Genomic DNA, 21233 nt, shown 5'->3' on the forward strand with positions numbered 1-21233 from the left:
TTCTTACATTGATAATGCACAACCAAGCTTAGTCTAATTCAGATGTCTCTTGTCACACTGACTCACTCATCTGAAAAAAACAATACGAAGCATTGCTGATTAAGCGGTATAATCTGATAAGTGGATAGGACCTACACAACTACACTAGTATCTTTCCTAATATCACTTCTACAATTCTTTGTTCTTAGTTAACATAACCATTAATGGGCGGAAATATTATGAAGTTATGTGTTTTTTTCCTCGTTCCCGCGCTATTTCAATTTGTGTGAAGCATTTTATAACATTTTCATTGTTATTTTTTATGATTTATACAAACGAGCCTTTCAAATTATGATCAGCTGCGTTTTCTGTCGTAAAGCTTGTAGTAAGTGCTATTTTTTTATAGTTATACAATTTGTATTAAAGTAAAAGTAGAGCTGTTTATTAGGTTTATTCTTTTTCAGTTGTTAATTTATTTCATATATAATATTACACAACGAAAGGAACTTCGTTCCAACCGGGTGACCCTCGATACCTTCTTTTTTATTATTTATAATATAATTCTCATTATAATTTGAATAATATTTTTAGTGTTAATAAATTACTTTTTAGATATTTTCTTATACATAACATTCAAAGTTTCTTATATATTAGAAATTTACCACTTGCTATCTTATATATATATATATATAAAAATATTAATATAAAATTATTTTGTAATTTTCAATGCTAACTTCGCGGCCTATAAAAATATCAAGTAATATCAGTGGGAAGTCCTAAAACATCGAAATCTAAACCAAACGAACTCCAAATGGCCCAGTAAGGTATCCATTACAAACAAGAACCGAAGCCACGCTGTTATATTAAGTATTTGAATGGAATAATACCAAGAATAATTTGAAAACATTTTTCTTAAAAATTAAATCATTAAAAACTAGAGTTCACCCGCAGTTTCACCAAATTTATAATATTAGTATAGATATTTTTTAACGTAATTTCGTTGGAAGGACATTTATTCAACGTTTATTTTTATTAAATACACAAGCAATGCTTATTGATTTAAAAAAATCTAAGCACCACCGGTTCGGAAAAAACTCCTCAGACTTTAAAAGATATAGAACTGGCATTTTTTTTTTTATTTATTTACACTAATAAGTTTAAAACATTAACCCAGAATTATTAATGTAAATTAAATGAGAATGATTCTAAATTTGCAAAATCCACAAGAACTCTCGTAAACGTAATCATATTTAGATACGAATGTTTACCGCAATAATTAATCGTGTTAGAAGAATTACCATTAACAATGTTAGGGATTAATTAAAATTAAAATTAATTAAAATATGATAACTTGTTTTTAATTGTATATTCATAACATATATTATTATACTATATATTTTTATAGAATAGGAAGGTGAACTAGCATATGGGCCACCTGATGGTAAGTGGTCACCAACGCCCATAGACATTGGCATTGTAAGAAATGTTAACCATCGCTTTTTTTTATATATATTCGCCGGGAGGGCAAATGCCTCTACTCCACCTGATGGTAATTGGTAGTAGAGTCCAAACGCGACGACGGCCAGTACAGACGGAAAAACGTTCTGCACTAGCCGCCTTCGCCTTGCCGGCCCGCAAGATGCCTCTTCACGCCTCGTTTGAAGGAACCCGGGTTGTAAGAGGAGGGGAACACGTGAGCTGGTAAGGAATTCCATTTTTTGGAAATGCGACAAAGAAAGGAGTTGCCAAATTTCTTTGTTCGCGATGGAATTGATGTTACAGTTAGGCGGTGACATCGAGAACCAGCTCGCGTAGACTTAAGAAGGAAAGGGGAAGCAGGGATTAGAGAAAATAATTCCTCAGAGCACTCGCCGTGATACAGTCGATAGAAAGCGCTCAGTGCTGCTGTTTCACGACGCAATTGTAAAGGTTCAAGGGTGTAAAATGTGTATTCAAAAATGCGCACTGCACGTCGCTGCAACCGGTCCAAGGCCTCCAGTAGGTACTTAGCGGAGCCATCCCAAAGGTGCGAGCAATATTCCACGCAAGACCGTACCTGTGTTTTGTACAGCAGGCACAGTTGTGGTGGCGTGAAAAAACGCCGCACCTTGTTCAAACTCCGAGTTTCCGTGAAGCTGTTTTTATAACAGCCTCGATGTAATCCCTTGGACTAAGGTCGCAGCGAACGTCAATCCCCAGCATGGCGATTTTGCTTTGTATCACCAGCTGAGTGCCACAGAGGGAGGGAAGAGGGGAAATTGCTGACTTTTTCGCTGTGAGAGCGCATACTTCTGTTTTCTTGGCATTAAACTCAACAAGATTATCAGAGCCCCATTTGGCGATGAGCTCTAATGTCCTATCGAGTTCAAGATCCTTCCGCCTCTTCTCAATTTCCGCTCGCCCAGCCACTGCGCGTCCGTGGTATCCACCATGCACTGTACTATCGTCTGCATAGCAATGTATGTTCCCAAGAGAGAGCATATCATTGATATGCAAAAGAAAGACTGTGGGAGATAGCACAGATCCCTGGGGGACCCCAGCATTCACTACATAGAATTGTGAAGCGCAACCATCAACTAAAACACGAAGGCTACGCTTGTGTAGGAAGCTGGCAATCCAGGTGCATAGCTAAGCAGGCAGACCATATGCCGGCAGCTTGGAGAGAAGACTTTTGTGCCGGACCCTGTCGAAAGCCTTGGAGATATCGCCAACGATTCTCCATGCTTGTCGATAGCTTCACCCCAGAGGTGTGTTACGTATGCTAGAAGATCACCTGTGGACCGTTTTGGTCGAAACCCGTACTGACGATCATTAATTAGACAATGATCTTCTAGGTAATGGATCAGTTTGTTGTTTAGAATCCGTTCCATCACCTTAAAAAGTACTGAGGTGATAGCTATTGGTCGGTAATTTGTCGGGTCAGACCGATCCCCTTTTTTTGGGAACCGCTTGCACATTAGCTCTTCTCTAAGCCTCCGGCACACATCCCGAAGAGAGAAAAAGTTGGAACAGGCGCGTTAACACAGGAGACAGCTCCACCGCGCACTTCTTCAGCACTATGGCTGGTATTCCATCGGGACCGCTAGCTTTCCGTATATCAAGTGATTGCAGCTCCGCACGCACATCACGTTGCCTGATTTTGATGTCAGGCATCTTGTGGCCACATGAAGGCCGCTTACATCACCAATGCGCAACCAACCTTGGGAACTAAGATGTTATGTCCCTTGTGCCTGTAATTACACTGGCTCACTCACCCTTCAAACTGGAATACAACAATACCAAGTACTGCTGTGTATTTTGTCAGTAGTAGGATGTTTACAAGCTGTAGGGCTATTCTGTAAGAACAAACTCGAAACTCACCGTAGATATCGGTCTTGAAATGTCAAAAATGTGCTATGGGACACGCAACAAAATAGTATATCAGTCAATTAAAAGTAAGTCAGTCAATAAAATAGTAGATAAGTCGGTTGTCAACATTTCACGGTCAAGTAATGAAGTGAGTTCTTACAGAATATCACTGCAGTTTCTTACACAGAATTTGATCTCAATAACAGTTAGCATTTTAAACAGTATTCCGATCTATACCCATCGGGATTCCAATTCAAATCAGAACTGAGCACCCAATTTACAATATCCTCAGTTTACCCTCGTTTTAACATAATAAAATAATTTAACAAGCTTAAGAAGGCTCTCGAGATGTTCCCGAAGAAAATAAAACATTACGCCCTGAAAGGAAAGAAAATTCTTCGTAAATTCTATTTCAAATAATGATTTTGTTTTTACAACTAAATTCTCGTAAAATGACAAGAATGTAATGGTATAAAGTCCTTCTGAATTACTTTATGTCGTTTAATATATATTTTAAATTAGATTCGTAAGATGATTTCAAAATATTCATCATTGATGACTAAAAAAACTTAAAAGTAAACCAATTATTTCCTTACATTATACAATTTTATATTACGTAAAAGCTTACGAGAACACATATAGAACTTATATGAAATAATAAGCAATAGAATAAGTAATTCTTAATAGAATATTATTAATTTTTTATTTAAAAAAAAATAGTCAGAAAAATCTCGCGACAGTTAATCCCGTGACTATATTTTCCCGATAATTATAAAGACGGTGATCATAAGAAACATCTCATGTCGATCCTGTTGGCTGTTAAGCAGTTCCCTCGTCGACAGCCAAAACAGGGTGCAGTAACTACGTCATGGTAGCACTTGTAACAAGCTATCACAATTAAATTCGTATCAAAATTTTGTATCTGTGCTGTGAAGCATTAAGTTCGCTCGCAGTTCAATTGAAGCTTGTAATTATATCAACTTATGGCTACTTAAAAAAATGAATCCACACGGAACAGCTGGCAGGTATGGAATATTTTATAAATATAGAAACCAATAAATAAATAAAAACATAATGACTAAAACATAGCGATATAAACTATAATAAATATATAATTTTGTTTTTAATACGCCGCGCGCACCCAAATAATAATAATAATATCCTGGGACATTTAAGCAGAACTTGTACTAGGGAAACCAGATAACTGATATACTACATATACTACTTTACTTTTGTAAATATATACTTCTATAGATAATTACATCCAGACTCAGGACAAACAGACATTTTCATGCACACAAATGTCTGTCCTGGGTGGGAATCGAACCCACAACCTTCGGCGTGAAAGGCAATATCCACCAACCACGCCAACCGGCTCGTCAAAACGTAGAGTAGAGAGCTTCAACGGAGATGGAGCATAACAGAGGTTAAACCCAAAGGCGCACAAATAAATGTTTTGCATCAAAATTTGTGATATGATTTTCGACAGTAAATTCAATTGTTATAATAATTATTTTATAAATTATAAAATAAATATAAATAAAAACATAATATCAGGATACAACATCTATCTAATTTTTTATTGGACGAGCATATGGGCCATATAATGGTAAGTGGTCACCAACGCAGATAGACATTGGCATTCTAAGAAATGTTAACCATCGCTTATATCGCCAATCCGCCACCAACCTTTGGACCTAAGATTTTATGTCACTTGTGCCTGTAATTGCACTGGCTTTTTTACTGTTTTGCGTGTACTTTTTTCATTCATAAAGAGACCCGCGACTACAGCGCCACATGCGCGGAACTACCCTCATCTCATCGATATCTGAACTTACCGGTTGATATTTTACGCGCTCTCATAAAAAAACTGTAACAAGTGGTCTCTGTGAGCTTTATCATCGTGTGGATAACACAGGGAGGTTCCTTCAGGAACTGGTAACATATGGAAGACGTATAAATAGGAGGACCGTAGACAGTTTACGTAAGGTGGTGTTGTTGAAAATAGGTGCTCAGGCACAATTCTCTTTTGTAGGTTACTAAGTATATAGTATACGCACCTCGCTCACGATGAGATAGCGACGGCGGAAATAAGAGAGCATCATGTCATTCAGATGATCGATCTTACCCAATTACGTTTATATTAGGTCCTTACATATGAAATAGTCGTTTCGTACGGGAGGAATATAAAGTCAATTTTTTTTTTTTGTAAAGTAATTCATCAAAGTATGTACCGTTGTTATCTATGCACTTTTGCAATGTCATAGGTAGTTCATTGATCCCTTTACTAAAAAAACCATAGGGGCGAGAATCAATAAACTCATTGAATGCGGTTTGGACTGCCGCATTGGAGTTGAATTTTTCCTTGTAAGAAGTTGTCCAAATTCCTGAAAAATTGGTTATCTGTTGGAACAAGATCCGCGGAGTACAGTTGATGTCACAGACATTCCAATTGTAGCTCATCTAACTTAGTGGTTGTTTGATGTGCAGTGCGTTGTCTTGCGTTGTCGTGAAGCAGCAGTGGCCTAGAGCGATAGACCAATCTCGGTTGTTTAGCAGCTAGTTCTTCCCTCATAGTTTGCTGTTGCTGACAATAGATAGCTCTAGTGAATGACACCGGCGCTAGTCCACCAAACACTCACAAGTAACTTTTTCTGAGTCAATTTTCGTTTAGGGCAGGATTTAGCTGAGTCTCCAGAGTTCAGCCATTGCTACAAGCGCTTCCGATTATCGTACAGTATCCACCTTTTTATCACAAGTAATGATTTGATTTAAAATCCCTTCATTATTGTGTCGGTTGAGCAAAGTAACACAGCAGTCGACGCGAGTTTGCAAGTTCGATTCACTCAATTCATGAGGTACCCATCGTTCAAGTTTTTTTACTTTCCCGATTTGCTTTAAGTGGATTAACACAGTTTTATCATTTACCCCAAAGCCTGCAGCTATCTGAAGCAATCTGAAGTGCTTTGTGATGGATCCGCTTCCACAATAGCCTTTAATTCTTCACTTTCCACTTTGGTCTCCGGCCGTCCACGGGGATGGTTCTGAAGGTCGAAATTTCCAGAACGAAAACGTTGAAACCAAAACCGTACCGTGCTTTCTTTTGCGACATCAGCGCCGTACTCATCATTAATCCTTCGAGCTGTTTTTGCAGCACTGGTGCCACGGTAGAACTCGTACTCGTTAATATACCAATATTTCATGTTTTCCATTATGCGGTAACAAGCGACGCCACAGAAAAAAATAATGAGGAAAAAACAAATGAATGACTGTTTTCAAAACTCAAATGTACCAGCTAAATGAATTTATTAATTTGAATTTGGAATTCATAACCAAAGAGGAGATATTTCAGATCAAACTGGTCAGTACGACAAAACGCTAATTTCATATGTAAGGACCTAATATATACGTGTATATATTTGTATATATCACATATATCAATATATATATATATATATATTGATATATATGTATATATATGTACTCGGTCGTCTGTTCCTAAGGTAGGCAACTATAGGTAGTAGCCGACTGCTATTTATGTATATAATTTAATATAATTTTAAATAAATACATAATACACCCAGACTAAGGGAATCGAATCTGCAACCCTGGAGCGGAAGGCGAGTAAACGGGGCAGTCATATGATTTGCTTAACTACGTATTTAGAGCCAAAACAATAGTTGTTATTCTATTGTCATTGTAATAATTATATGTAAACAAAGACATAATTATTAAGACCACGCACTAAGGGAGCATTATCTAAAGTACCACTCAATTAACGTCTCATGGTTCATCAAGCTATCGATAGACGTGTATTGGCTAAGGACGCCGAAATTACTCTCAAGACAGCCTTGTCAATGTCATGTGTCATTAATAAATGATATGAGCAAAAATTTTTAGGTAGAAAATGTAATTTAATTTTATATATAAATCTTTGTGTCAGTAACAGTAAAAAAGTAGCCCATCAAAAACATACATTTGAAAATAAGAACCAAGTTCAATATTATGATATATGCGTTGGTTGTTGACTTCAACGACAAAAGAAGTGAGATCTAAATGGGTGCCAAGTTCAATGGTTAGTCCTGAAATTTATTTATAACAACATAAAATATTTTATACCAACTTAAAACATAATTTCTTCTTATAACTTAGGATAATATATTGAAGCCTAAGGACTAACTTGGCTAGTTCTCATATAAGAATTATATTATAGACTTCGCAAGTTCTAAAGCTGTCAGTTCTTATTTTATTCTTCCGAATATTTGGCTATAAGTTGATATAACATACTCGGAACCAATCTTGGGAACTAAGATGTTATGTCCCTTGTGCCTGTAATTACATTGGCTCACTCACCCTTCATACCGGAACACAACAATACCAAGTACTGCTGTTTTGCGATAGAATATCTGATGAGGGGTGGTACCTACCCAGACGAACTCACACAAAGCCACCACCAGTGAAATATAAAATTTAATTCAATATGTTTTCCTCGAATTTCCAATAATAATTATAGTATTTCGGCCACTTGACGAACACTAAGATCTTTTAAGCAATTCGCTTCACAGTAATAATCTATCTAATTTAAAAAATAGAAAACTTAGTTGAGTCGACATACAAATTAATGTATGTAATATGTGGTTTTATCAGAGCGTTACCTTCCAGACAACCTTTGGATAAAGGACACGAGATCAATAATGGAGGTTCATATACTTTAAATGCTTTTGTATATTAAGTGTATATAATATATACAAGAACATGAAATTCATGCTTGTCACGTGCGGGTAAAACTGCAAAGCGTAAATACTAATAATATTATATACTAAAGCTTATCCGATACGCTTTGCTTTCTGTTAATAGTTTTATATGTATTAATTTAGTAAATTGCTTGGTTAGGCATTACAAAAAAATGCCTTATATATTACTAAATAAATTTTTACAGTGGTCGCAATACTATTTAATACATATCTAAAATACTAACATATTTGTTACTTTTGACAAAACGTAACGTAAACAAACGAATGGTTACGCTTAATATTATTATATATATGATATCAAAGCAATAAATAAAATAAATACCCATACATAAGTATGTAGATTCTTTATCCTTAATTTATATAAATAGAAATTAAAAAAAAAAAAACAATTTTGAGTTTTAATATTTTCTTCTAATCTTGTTGCCCTATACCCGAACTTCACGTCCCTAAATCGGCTCCCACCCCACTAACCACCACAAAAACCGTAAAATATATTAGATATTACGACGCAATAACATACGTCAATCAATTTATGGCTGTCTCAAGACAATAACCGCATTCAATTACACTGACAATCATACCACGCCTATTTCATTATGCCCTAAGGGTGTGCTTTATTACGTTTCTTCTAGCGTATTAAAGGTGAACGTCCACTTGATTTAAAGCGCTTGACAAATAGAATAGCACGGCGATTTTTCTGAAGCGTAAGGTTACTTTATGATATTTATATATATTAAGTTTATCTATACGGCTAAAGACAGTGAAGGTCTGAGTTCAATATTGACTAATATAATAATAATAATAAGGGGGTAATAAAAGTTAGCCAAGTGCCAGTGCGGCTGCTTTCCACCATCCCGCATTGAAGCAGCGTGGTGGAATAAACTCCATACCTTCTCCTCAAAAAGTGAGAAGAGGCCTTAGCCCAGCAGTGGGACATTCACAGTCTGTTACTGTAGGGAATAGAGAGTAAAGTTATGTTGTACATACACTTGTATATACACTGAAAACGAAAGAAAAAATAATTTATGAACTTTAATGATGTTGTAGATATCTGTAATATCATTTTTAAAGGTTGTTTATTATTGTTTTACTTGGAAGGGTTCTGTGTAAGAGCTTCTGGGTAGGTATCACCTATTTATCAGCAATACCAAGTATTATCAAGTTCCCGTATGAAGGGTAAGTGAGCCAGTGTAACTACAGGCACAAGAGATATAACATATTAGTTTCGTGGGTTGGTTGGTATTGTAAGTAATAGTTATTTGTTATAACATCAATTTGACCATTTATCATTTGACATTCGTCGATTTTATAAAAGAGTAATTATGATTGGCCGCTGAGAAATTTTGTCAGTAGAACTTTATTATTTGCATACTCATATATGAATATTCGCAGAACATAAACAGTTCATAATATGAAACAATGAAATGAAGACCTTTGAAATATCAAAACACTTCCGTTTATATAAGAGCTGGCTCTCACCCAGCTCCGAAACAACGCCTCGTTATTCAGATGCAATATAGCGCTAGCCTCGTTTGGTTACAAGGCAATTTCTTGGATAAGCTTGAATATTTATGCTGAACATTTATATATTTTTTTTTGTTTATTTATTTTTTTAATTATTTTAAAAGCGTTAGACGTTAATCTGCCTTTTTTACGCTGGAAAAAACGCATTACGCGTTTCCCCCACGGGAACAGTCCGATGTCCGAGGCGCCGAGTGTGCCCCGAACATCGGAATACCCACTAAAAAATCAGCGGTACCATTTCTGTCTTAACGAGGAGCACCACGGGATAGCTAAATACATTAACCTGCCTGTTAATAATATAGCAATTGTTTATGGCGATCAGTTAAATAATATTGATAAAATGAGCTGCTGCGTCATGTAGTGAGTTGCAATAAATTGGATTTTATTATTTGTTTTTAACCTATGATTTAATGTAAGGTGAAATGTAAATATTTACTGTAAAACCCCCTGAATAGGGCACAAATGGCTTCTTAAAAAGAGATTCTGGATTGGCGATTCATAATCCACAACGTCATCATAGAAAAGCTGGCCGAACACCATCCAAGGAATCCAGAAATTCACTAACATCAATTCACAACTTGGAATAAAACTGACATAAAACAACATGAAGATAAAATATATATATATTATGATGCTGTCTGGATAAAAAAACCTTCAAGCACATCAAACCACCAAACTATTAGAAAGAACGATGGTTAAATGGTATCGAAAACTATAAACAGAAAAGCTAAAATGCAAACATGAGAGGGCAAACGAGCAGGAGGTTCACATGATGGAAAATGTAGCATGCTTCTTAATTACGCTAAAACTGCTGAACAGATTCGAAAGAAACTTGATTTATAGGTAGTACATACATACAACAAAACATAGGCCGCTATTTACTTTTCCTGACTTCGCCTAATGGTAGATCTTCAGATATAACTCCTCACAGTGATGAGCCAGCCTTATCCATTTTCGGCTCGTCACGTTTTCCAAATCATCTTCTCATCTTATTGTTGAATGACCGACGTTTCTGTATCCAGTTCTTGGGCACTATTCACTTACTGGCCTTAACTATGAATATTCTAAGTACATCCACTTATTTGAAGACCTTTGCAAGAATCACTTGAGTCGTAGTCATGCTAGAAAAAGTAATTTAAAAGAAAACATATGATTTATCTATCTATAATATTAATGATAATTCAAAAAATAAAATTCATTGTCATTAATTCCCTCTTAATTTCTATATTTTCCTATATATGTTTACACAAAAAAATACCTATACATTTTATATGACAGAAGTGAAGCTTAAGTTTAGGAACGTTTACTTGGGTGTAGGGCTTTGCGCAAGCCTATCTTCGTAGGTACCTCCAACTTATCACATATTCTAAACATCAAGTAACAACACATAGTATGATTCTGTACAAGTATGAACGAAGCCAGTCTAACTACAGGGATACACAAGGAATATAATTTAGTTCGCTAGGTTAATAGGCATTAGCGATGTAATTTATGGTTAACTTTTCTTACAGTGCCAATGTTTATGCTGTGGTGACCACTTACCATCAGGTGGTCCATATTCCAGTCTGCCTACCATATAAAAACCTTGAAAGGTTATTCACATCACATAAGTTCTACTTTTTATATTTTAAAATAATTAGTTGTTTTAGTAATTAATCAAGGACCAATCAAAAAATGTTAGCTAAGATTATATATATATTATAGCAGAGCTATGGACGACGAGACGGTCACGTAATAAAAACGAAATAGACAACTGTGTCACAATCTTTTGACAAAAACGAATTAGAGGGTGTAAATTATTTAGGCTTCGTAGAGTTATTGAGTGGAATAAGGGCAACTGATCTTACTTATGTAATAGAGTATACAATGTTGAGATAAATCTTATGCTTTTGATGGTAAAGTGAAATTCAAAATTTTATTAGGCTCATGGTTATTTTATTATTAGCATTTATTGAACAAAAAAGTTCAACGTTTCTATGTATAATAAATATATATTATTTTTTATGAAACCATATTTACAGTATATTTTCCGTGTCTTGTTAGAATCGAAATTCTAAACTGGTGTATGCTTTATAATATAATATAATGAACTAAAAAAAAATAACCTATTCTAAAAACTAAGCTATTCTATTTGATTTTGTATTACAGAAGCAATTTTACTTTAATTAGTTGATGGTATAATGATGTCTTTGAATAAGTGATTCTCTTTGATACTCTTAAATAAGAATTATCGTTGTTAAGCCCGTAAAATAAATAAACGGTTTTAATTAATTTATGGAATGTTTTAAGTTTGTGGTAAAATTATTTCAATAAAGGAGTTCTGTTTTTTATTTATTTAAAAAATTTGTTTAGCACCATAATATGCAGTTAGAACGAGAGAAGACTTAATGCCTGAAGGTATTCTCTGCCAGTCAAACTTTAAACAGAAATCCTTGAAGGCGGTAATCTGTAACTGTACCAATAATAATAAAAATATATGTACACATAACTACACATACATATGACTATAAAAAAATACAAATATACATACATACGCATATAATATCCAACATAATATATACGGAATTATATTATACTTAGTATAAATTTATAATTAATACAGTATTACATATTTCATAAACAAAAACAAATATATTTAATATCAAAAGTATTTGCTTTAAAACTTGTTGAATAAGGCAGTTTCTCATTTTGTTGTGTGTTTTTACTATTTCTTTGGTCACAGGCGTAAGAGGAGAGGGCATGACATTGTTTCTATTTTCATATGTTGGAACCTCAAAAAATATCAACAAGTTCATTTTATTCTTGCCATGTAACCGTAGGCCGCAGAAGCGGAGGCCCTGTGTTCAATTTCCAGGTCGGGCCAATAAAAAGTTATTGGGTTTTTCTGTCAGAAAATTCTCAGTAGCAGCCCGGAGTCTGGAAGTTGAAAGTGTGGACACTCCCGTGCCTCGGAATGCACATAAAGCCGTTGGTCCTGCACCTGAAGTATTTCCAGTCGTGTCGGATTGCCGCCCCATCGGGTTATGAGAGTTAGGGAATAGAGAGTGCACCTGTGTTTGCGCATACACTTGTGCACTATAATATATATAAATATATGTGTATATATATATATATATAATAATAATAAAGATTATGAGGGATTGATTTGTTAAGTAATGCTGTGTCGATTTAACATGACACAAAACACAGCATCATTATCATCAATTATGTCAGAAAAGAGAATTTATTTAAATAAGGCTTTCAACTCTTTTTACTGCAGTGGTAACCTTCAGAAAGGTACCCGGGCCCCTGAGTCGAATGGGCTTATGTGGGATTCTTACCCACTAAAATCACGTGTTGGAGTGCCTGTGGGTCGTGTCTCGTTGTGCTAGTAGCTAGGTGGAGCTCGTCTCTGGAAAAACATTAGCCATGCGAAGTCGAGATTGGCAACTAGTTTATAATAAAATATTATTCTTTTAATATTAATATTTTAATAAAGGCAAAACCCTTCTCATATTCATATGACAGAAACAATTGCGATCAATTTGAATTATCGTCGTTCAAGAAACAAAAGGTTAAAGACCCTATAGAATGATATTACCTATTACGAATTTACGACTTATATCAATTATTATTATTACACTGCGAATATAATTTCTATTTTAATAGTCATAGCGTTCTTTTTCCTTTGATTCGGGATAGCTTTTTTACGACTTTTCTATTAATATCGATAATGACATTAAATTTTGATATTGCTACGATAGAATTAAAAAGCAGTTATTTTGTACGGGTTCACGGTTAAATACGGTCGTTTCAATTTATTCGCGTTACAATCATAAGTTTTTAGGTATCCTATTGAATTTTTATAGTACTTAATTACAAGTTAATTTTAATCGATTACCATTTTATTATAAGCTAGTTTTCTCAAGCGACTTCGCCTGTGTTAGGTACCATTTCTTTTCTGTACCCCTAATGACGTGTATACAACATTTCATAATTATCGGTTCAGTATTTGAGGGCTAAAAGCCTAACAAACTCACTTTCGCATTAATAATCTCATACTATATACATATAGAAGTTTTATGTTATATTATATATATATATATATTGAAATGTCTTATCTTTCCTACGAAATAAACTAGCTTTAAATAAATCTTTTGGCGCGAATAAGTGTCTACACGCTTATCGTTCCGTACATTCCTCTCACGTCCGTTCCGGTTTATTTCCGTTCTATTTAAACATTATTTATAAGTAGAACTGTTTAATTAATTACCGAAATAATTTTGTTTCGTTCTTAAATTTTCAATTGACTGCTCAATTGTGACTTTTTGTTTTTTAATAGACTATTTGATAAGGCCGACTTCCATTCGTACGCACTTACTATTGCAGCTACAACTAAACTCAAAATTTAGTTCTCAATGTATACTTAGCTTTGTGCAAGCTCGTCTGGGTAGATACCACCCATTCATTACAATATACTCCCACCAAATACTTAGTATTGTTATGTTCCGGTTTGAAGGGTGAGTGAGCCAATGTAACTACAGGCACAAGGGACATAACATCATAGTTCCTAAGGATGGTTATGCATTGGTGATCTGTGGAATGGTTAATATTTCCTACGGCGACAATGTCTATGGGCGGTATTGACCAATTACCACCGGTTGCACGTGCTGCCTATTTATTAAAAAAAAAAACCTCATCGAACTCAGGTAAACTACCTCAGAAAACTGAAATTAAAAATATCATTGGCGGTAAAACATTAGACTATTACTTGACAAGACATATCCAGTGAGCTAAAGGAATAGATTTTATAATTGAACAGCTACCATATTAAGAAACTCAGTGACAATTTCAATCAATAACTATTGATAATTTAACCAAAGTTAGAAAACAAGCATGACCTATCATAAAAAACGCCTCTCATAATCCCTCGTCTGATCACACACAAATGACGTAGCCCATAAAATAATAAATCCCATGATTAGTGACATAAAGAATTATTGATATTTGTTATTATGACAGCATACTTAATCTAAGATCTTTGACGTCTTTTCTTCTTGCTTCAAAAAAAAAAGAAAAAGCAAGTAGCAATAAAATATCATAAATTTTAAAATAATAATATTAAGACCATATCTTCCATATGCGTAATATCAATACGAATGAATCACTTTAGGCGGATTGAGACTTATATTCTTATAGTCTAAAATACGAGGGGTAAAGCGACACATGGCTTGAAAGCTCCGAGCTTAGAATACGTTTGCTTGGGGAGTATTTAATCAGTACTTGGTGTTCCGTAGCAAATTGTGATATAGGTACTTTTGGTGACGCTTTAAACTCAAATATTACCGACATAGATGCGTATTTATCATACATATTTGTTTATTATGAATTAGTAATTAATTTTCTGTATATTTCTGATGAAGGCGACCATCAATTGTATATACAAAATTGTTTGTATAGCACTAATAACCTCGCAAGACTAATAACATTATAAGCCACACCATTTTTATAGTATAGGTACGCGAACATGCAAATAGGCCACCAGTTAGTGATAAGTAATTGGTCCCCACTAGAAATTGGTTGTGAGAAGTATTAAATACCTCTTACTATGTGTCACTAGCCTTAGGAACCAAGATGTTATGCCTTTGTGTCTGTTATCACATTGGCTTACTCAAGCTTCAAACTGGTACACAGTAATACTAATATATATATATATACCGTAACAGCCTGTGAATGTCCCACTGCTGGGCTAAAGGCCTCCTCTCCTCTTTTTGAGGAGAAGGTTATATATATATATATATATATATATATATATATATATATATATATAGTATATTATATATATATTATATATTATATATATTTATAAATTTGAAAATGACATAATTCAAGCCATATTGTTTTCTCTCATAGATGGGAGTATATATAGTTTTTACTATACAAATATCTATAATAATAATGACTTGGTAGGGCTTTATGCAAGCCTGTCTGGGTAAGTAGAACCCTTCTATCATATAAATAAATCATAAACTGCCAAACAATATGAAATACATAGTGCTCCGAATTATTATAAGAGCCGGAGACGTGACGTAGCAAATTACTAAATACAGATCTAAACAGCGTCAGCGAGAACAACATCTTGGAGGTGTAGTATGTTTTTAAAAAGCTTACTAGGAAATAGTTCTGGGTAGGTACCACCCACTCATCACATAATCTACCGCAAAACAGCAGTACTTGGTATTGTTGTGTTCTGGTTTGAAAAACCAGTGCAATTACAGGCACAAGTGACATAAAATCTTAGGTCCAAAGGTTGGTGGCGCATTGGATATGTAAGCGGTGGTTAACATTTCTTACAATGCCAATGTAAGAAATGGGCGTTGGTGACCATTTACCATCAGGTGGCTTATATGCTCGTCGGTCATCCCAGTCTATAAAAAAAAAAGATCTTTGTTCAAGCTCGTTTAGGTAAGTACAACTCACTCATCATATAATCTACCGCAATTATATATATATCACATAAATATAAAATACAAGGATTTTAATTAGTGGTATTTAGTTATATTTTAATTTTTAATAAGCGGTTAATTTGAATTACTCTACGGTTCGTTGCCAATTAATTAGCGCGCATTCCATGTATTAGTTAACTTATTAAATATTCATTAATTAACTCAGTTTGCATAATTATTTTCTCATGTGTTCTTTTCAACTATCTATTTTATTGAAAATAAAAAAAAAAACATTTTTGGCAAAAATATTTTTTATCTTAATTGAATGCAGTGTAAATAAAGATGTTGAAAACCATATTTTATTTCTTGTTTTAAAAAGCAATTTTTTTCTATCTAATTGAATATCACCCATTATATCGTCTTTTTTAATTATTTTTTTTAAACTTTGTTACGTTACACTATAAGCTAAAAAACGTTATATAACACCAAAAAAAATTTTTTTTACTTAATTGAACGTTTACATCAATTTTATTTTTATTCAAAATCAATTTATATAAATATTTATACCAAACATTAATTTATTCTATAAAATTATCCACACATCTATCAGTCGATCAGGGTGCTAATGGGTTCCACCCCATTGTTGTTCGCGGACGTGCGTCACTCAGTTCTCGTTAGTGGTAGACGCTCAAATTGAGAAACCAACCGAAACGAATTTACACTGCGCGATAATTGTTTGTATTTTAAATATAATACTCAAAATTATATTAAAAGTCATCGAGCTATTTATATTTAGCTTCCTATTTTCCATAAGATTAAGACATGAAATGTTGATATATTTAAAAAAAACATTGATATTTTTTAAGTACAAACTTTTTTATGGTTGGTTGGCTAGTTTATTGTACGAGATAGACTCGTGGCTTCAGATCACCGACATGCTAATGTTATTAGGTGTACAAATAAGTTTTTAGGAGGTGGACGTTGTAGCAGTAAAATAAAACTTCTTCTTGTATTGTAGAACAGTTGAAACGGTGGAATATCGTGGAATCCGTGGAATGATTTATTGAAAAACGGTACGAGTATATATACAAAAAGTGGAGTAAAAATTAACCAATAGGAATACAAGAAAAATATAAGTTGTAAAAATGTAAAAATAATAACAAACGCGCGCGTCTACATTAAAAGTAGGGATTATGATTGGCGCGTAAAAAACCTGTTTTGCGTCTTACTCCCGCGCTTAATTCCTCACTCTCGACGATGCGCGGCTGAAATTCTACAAATACTCGTTTTACCGTGGCGTCGCGTTCAGTCAGTTCGAGCGGCGCGTGGAATGAAGACGTGTTTCAAGAAGTCAATAAGTTGAGTTGTTTTCGTTGAAGAAGTGAAACCAATTGAAGCGAAGAATATTATATGAAGATAATAAATATAAAAACAGCTCTTTTAAGAGCTTGACATTACGTCATACTACGCATGCTGCTTCTTGTTTCAAATAAACAGTTCTTTTCAGAGCTATTCATTGTTTCAAACGATGACGTCATATAATGAGGCAAGCGTGGCGTGTGTATTCTTGTTGCTATGCGTACTGCTACAAGTTTCCGTCGTTTGACAAAATATAGTTCAACCCGTAAAATTTGGTTAAAATGTTCAAATGTAAATCGTCTTATCGTAAGATTGGACAGCCAGCAACACTGTAATTTCGTAGCATTAGCGATTTTGTATCAGCATTACATAATTTTCTTCGCGTGGAAAGAGTAGAGTAGTAGTAGTAGAGTTTTTGATGTATTTCTTTAGTTTGAAGAAATCTGCATCAGCAGAAGCGCATCTTTTTCTAGTAGAAGTAAATAGTGAGGCTGCTATCATTGAGAGAAGTCGTTGTGAGTACTTCCAAAAGTTTAAGAACGGTGAGTTTGAGGTCAAAGACATAGAAGGCAGTGTAAGGCCGCAAGTGTACAAAAATACGGAATTGAAGGCATTATTGGATGAAGATCGGAGCTGAACGCAAGAAGAACTTGCAATCACATTAGAAGTGACTCAACAAGCAATTTCACGTCGCTTAAAACGTTTGGGATAATTCAAAAGCAAGGGAATTGAGTCCCATATGAACGTAAGCTGTTAAACACTAAACGCCGATATTTCGCGTGAGAAATCCTGCTTGCCAGGCATAAACACAGGGGTTTTTTGCATAAGATAGACACTGATGATGAAAAATGGATTCACTATGATAGTCTAAAGAAGAGAAAATCCTGGGGACCATGTGAAAATGCTTCAAAGTCGACAGCCAAGCCGAATATTTATAGAAAAAATTCTTTTTGTGTTTTTGGTGGGACCAGCTTGGTGTCGTGTATTATGAATTGTTCAAACCGAACGAAATCATCACTGAGGCTCTCTGCCAAACACAATTGACGAGATTGAGCCGAACCGTGAAAATAAAACGGCCGCTGTACCAGCAAAAACACGAGAAGTTGATTTCGCTACATAACAACACTCGGCCACAGGTTACAGAACCGGTGAAAACCACCCACCATTCACCAGACATTGCCCCTTTCGATTATCACTTGTTCCAATCGATGGCGCAAGGCTTTTCTGAGAAGCACTTCGCATCATATGAAGATACCAAAAAATCGATAGACTTGTGGATAGCCTCGAAAGACGAAGCGTTCTTCCAATGTCGTATCCGTATACTGCCAGTAAGATAGTGAAAAGTAGTGACTAGGAATAGACAATACTTTGAATAAGCATAACGTTCCGTTCTTTCGCCAAATTTTAATTAAAGCTCTTGATGGTATAGAGAAATATTAGTTGTTCAAAATAGAAACAGCACAATTATTTATTACTTAAATAAGATAACAAGAAAATTTCGATTGAAATATTAGATACATAGATCCTTGCTAAACATTGCAGAAATACTTCAAAACATATAACACTCCTATTTCCTTCACATGTTAATTTTTTCCCTATAAAAATACATTTTGGAACGACCGTGTACTTTTACGTGTAGGTATCGAGCATGACTGTTATTTTCTTTAATTATTTTCTTTCATTTGTTAATGTAATGTTTTGCATTCATAGTCAGTTAGACATCAATACAATGTTTATTAACGCAGCGAAATTTCCACTAAAAGTAGTTCAATAAATAATAAAGACGACTTATATATTTACGAATATATTTCTTATGAATAATTATTTGGGATTTTGGTTAGATATTTTGCGATATGTATTATCTTTTTTTTATAAAATAGGAAGCCGGACGAGCATATGGGCCACCTGATGGTAAGTGGTCACCAACGCCCTTAGACATTGACATTGTAAGACATGTTAACCGTCGCTAAATCACCGATGCGCCACCAACCTTGGGAACTAAGATGTTATGTCCCTTGTGTCTGTAATTACACTTGCTCACTCACCCTTCAAACCGGAACACAACAATACCAAGTACTGCTGTTTTGCGGTAGAATATCTGATGAGTGGGTGGTACCTACACAGACGAGCTTGCACAAAGCTCTACCACCAGTATCAATCACTTATGAGGTTTTCAAATTAAAATAATAACCTAAAACAGGTAAAATAACACTTAATAATAATAAAAATTATTATTCAACTTAAATTTTGAATTTTTTAATTAATTACTATTTATTGTTTTTTTAATAAAATAATATAATATATATAATTTTTAATAATTAAAATAAATATTTAAAAAAAAATTGCTTGTTATAATCTGTTTATATTGTACCTTAAAATGCATGTAGTGGCGGTCTTGAAGAGTCGCACATTTTATGTAAGTTGAATGTGTTTGTTTTATAAGCGTTGTGACTGTTGATGGTCCTTAATAAAAATAAAAATATTAATAATACATTTTCAATACATTCTCCCTTTAAAAGTTCAAACATAATTAGTAGTAAATTATTGAAAAAGAAATATTTTCTGAATTTAAATCGTTAGATGGCTGATAAAACAATGACTATGGAAGTCGCCACAATTAAATAATGATGATGACGTCATCTGTCCGATTTCTTTGGTGTCTTCAAATACAGAGCAAACATGTTTCTTCTGGGCCATGTCACATTCTAGACCGTGTCGCTTTTTATCAGGCAAGTCAACGTTAAACGCTGGCCTATAAGTGATAAAAAAAAATCTTCCATATCGGCTATGATCAAGGGAGACTATAGTGTACACGTGTGCTAACACTGTATTATTAAGTTGCAATCTTTATTCCGATAATCTGAGACGGCAAATCCAACACGACCAGATAGAGGAGCAACGTCTATGTCAGTAAGTCCTAATAACAATTACTGTGAGTTTAATGATAAACATGATCTTAAAGATATGTCGTATCGTACAGTATAAAGAGACTTACTCCGTAACGTTTTAATTTCCTCCCCATGTCTGTTGTCCCTCTCGATGTGTCGAGTAGATTAAAAACACTACAAATAATTATTTTTTACCTCATACAGTACTAGTGCTTATCTCGTTAGTAGAATAGAAAAACAGCTATTAAGAACGTATTGTAATATTGAAAATGTGTTTTGTTTATGTTATAGATAAGCTTGGTAAGTCACCACTGCTCATAGACAATGGCGATTTAAGAAATATTAACCAATACACCCACAATCTTGGGAACTAAGATGTTCCTTATGCCTGTAGTTAAACTGGATCACTTGCCCATCAAGACGTAAAAATACTAAGTCTTGCTGTTTAGCGGTATAATGCCTTAAGAGTAAGTGGTACCTACATAGACGGGATTGCTCAAAGCCCTATAATAGAAGGGGTGTTGATCAATTAAAAAGTGCCTATCAAGTGCCTTCGAATCCTAGTCATTTGTCGATTAATTACAGGCTAAGCTACCACCAGTTTCGAATGTAGATTCCATCGACATAAACAAAATATTTATATAAAAAAATAAATAATTTTATATAAAGTCGAGATGGTCCAGTGGTAAGAACGCGTGAATCTTAACCGATGAACGTGGGTTCAAACCCGGGCAAGCACCATTGAATTTTCATGTGCTTAATTTCTGTTTATAATTCATCTCGTGCTTTTCGGTGAAGAAAAACATCGTGAGGAAACCTACATGTGTCTAATTTCATCGAAATTCTGCCACATGTGTATTCCACCAACCCGCATTGGAGCAGCGTGGTGGAATAAGCTCCAAACCTTCTCCTCAAATAGGGAGAGGAGGCCTTAGCCCAGCAGTGGGACATTCACA

General features: G+C 34.5%; 1 protein-coding gene and 1 long non-coding RNA gene across 2 annotated transcripts in view; one reads left to right on the forward strand and one right to left on the reverse strand.

The window, feature by feature from the left end:
* The first annotated feature begins 266 nt into the window (after positions 1-266).
* LOC126778628 (uncharacterized) overlaps positions 267-21233 on the forward strand; it is a 28080-nt gene continuing 7113 nt past the window's right edge. Inside the window, exon 1 of the long non-coding RNA XR_007670176.1 lies at positions 267-364. This is a non-coding gene — a long non-coding RNA (uncharacterized LOC126778628). The remainder of the gene's footprint in view (positions 365-21233) is intronic.
* LOC126778509 (uncharacterized) overlaps positions 12939-21233 on the reverse strand; it is a 41006-nt gene continuing 32711 nt past the window's right edge. The window contains exon 28 of the mRNA XM_050502133.1: positions 12939-12996. Coding sequence (XP_050358090.1) covers positions 12973-12996 — 24 coding nt within the window. The 3' untranslated portion in view covers positions 12939-12972. The remainder of the gene's footprint in view (positions 12997-21233) is intronic.

The sequence above is a fragment of the Nymphalis io genome, chromosome 26 (assembly GCF_905147045.1).
Source record: "Nymphalis io chromosome 26, ilAglIoxx1.1, whole genome shotgun sequence".
Lineage (NCBI taxonomy): Eukaryota > Metazoa > Arthropoda > Insecta > Lepidoptera > Nymphalidae > Nymphalis > Nymphalis io.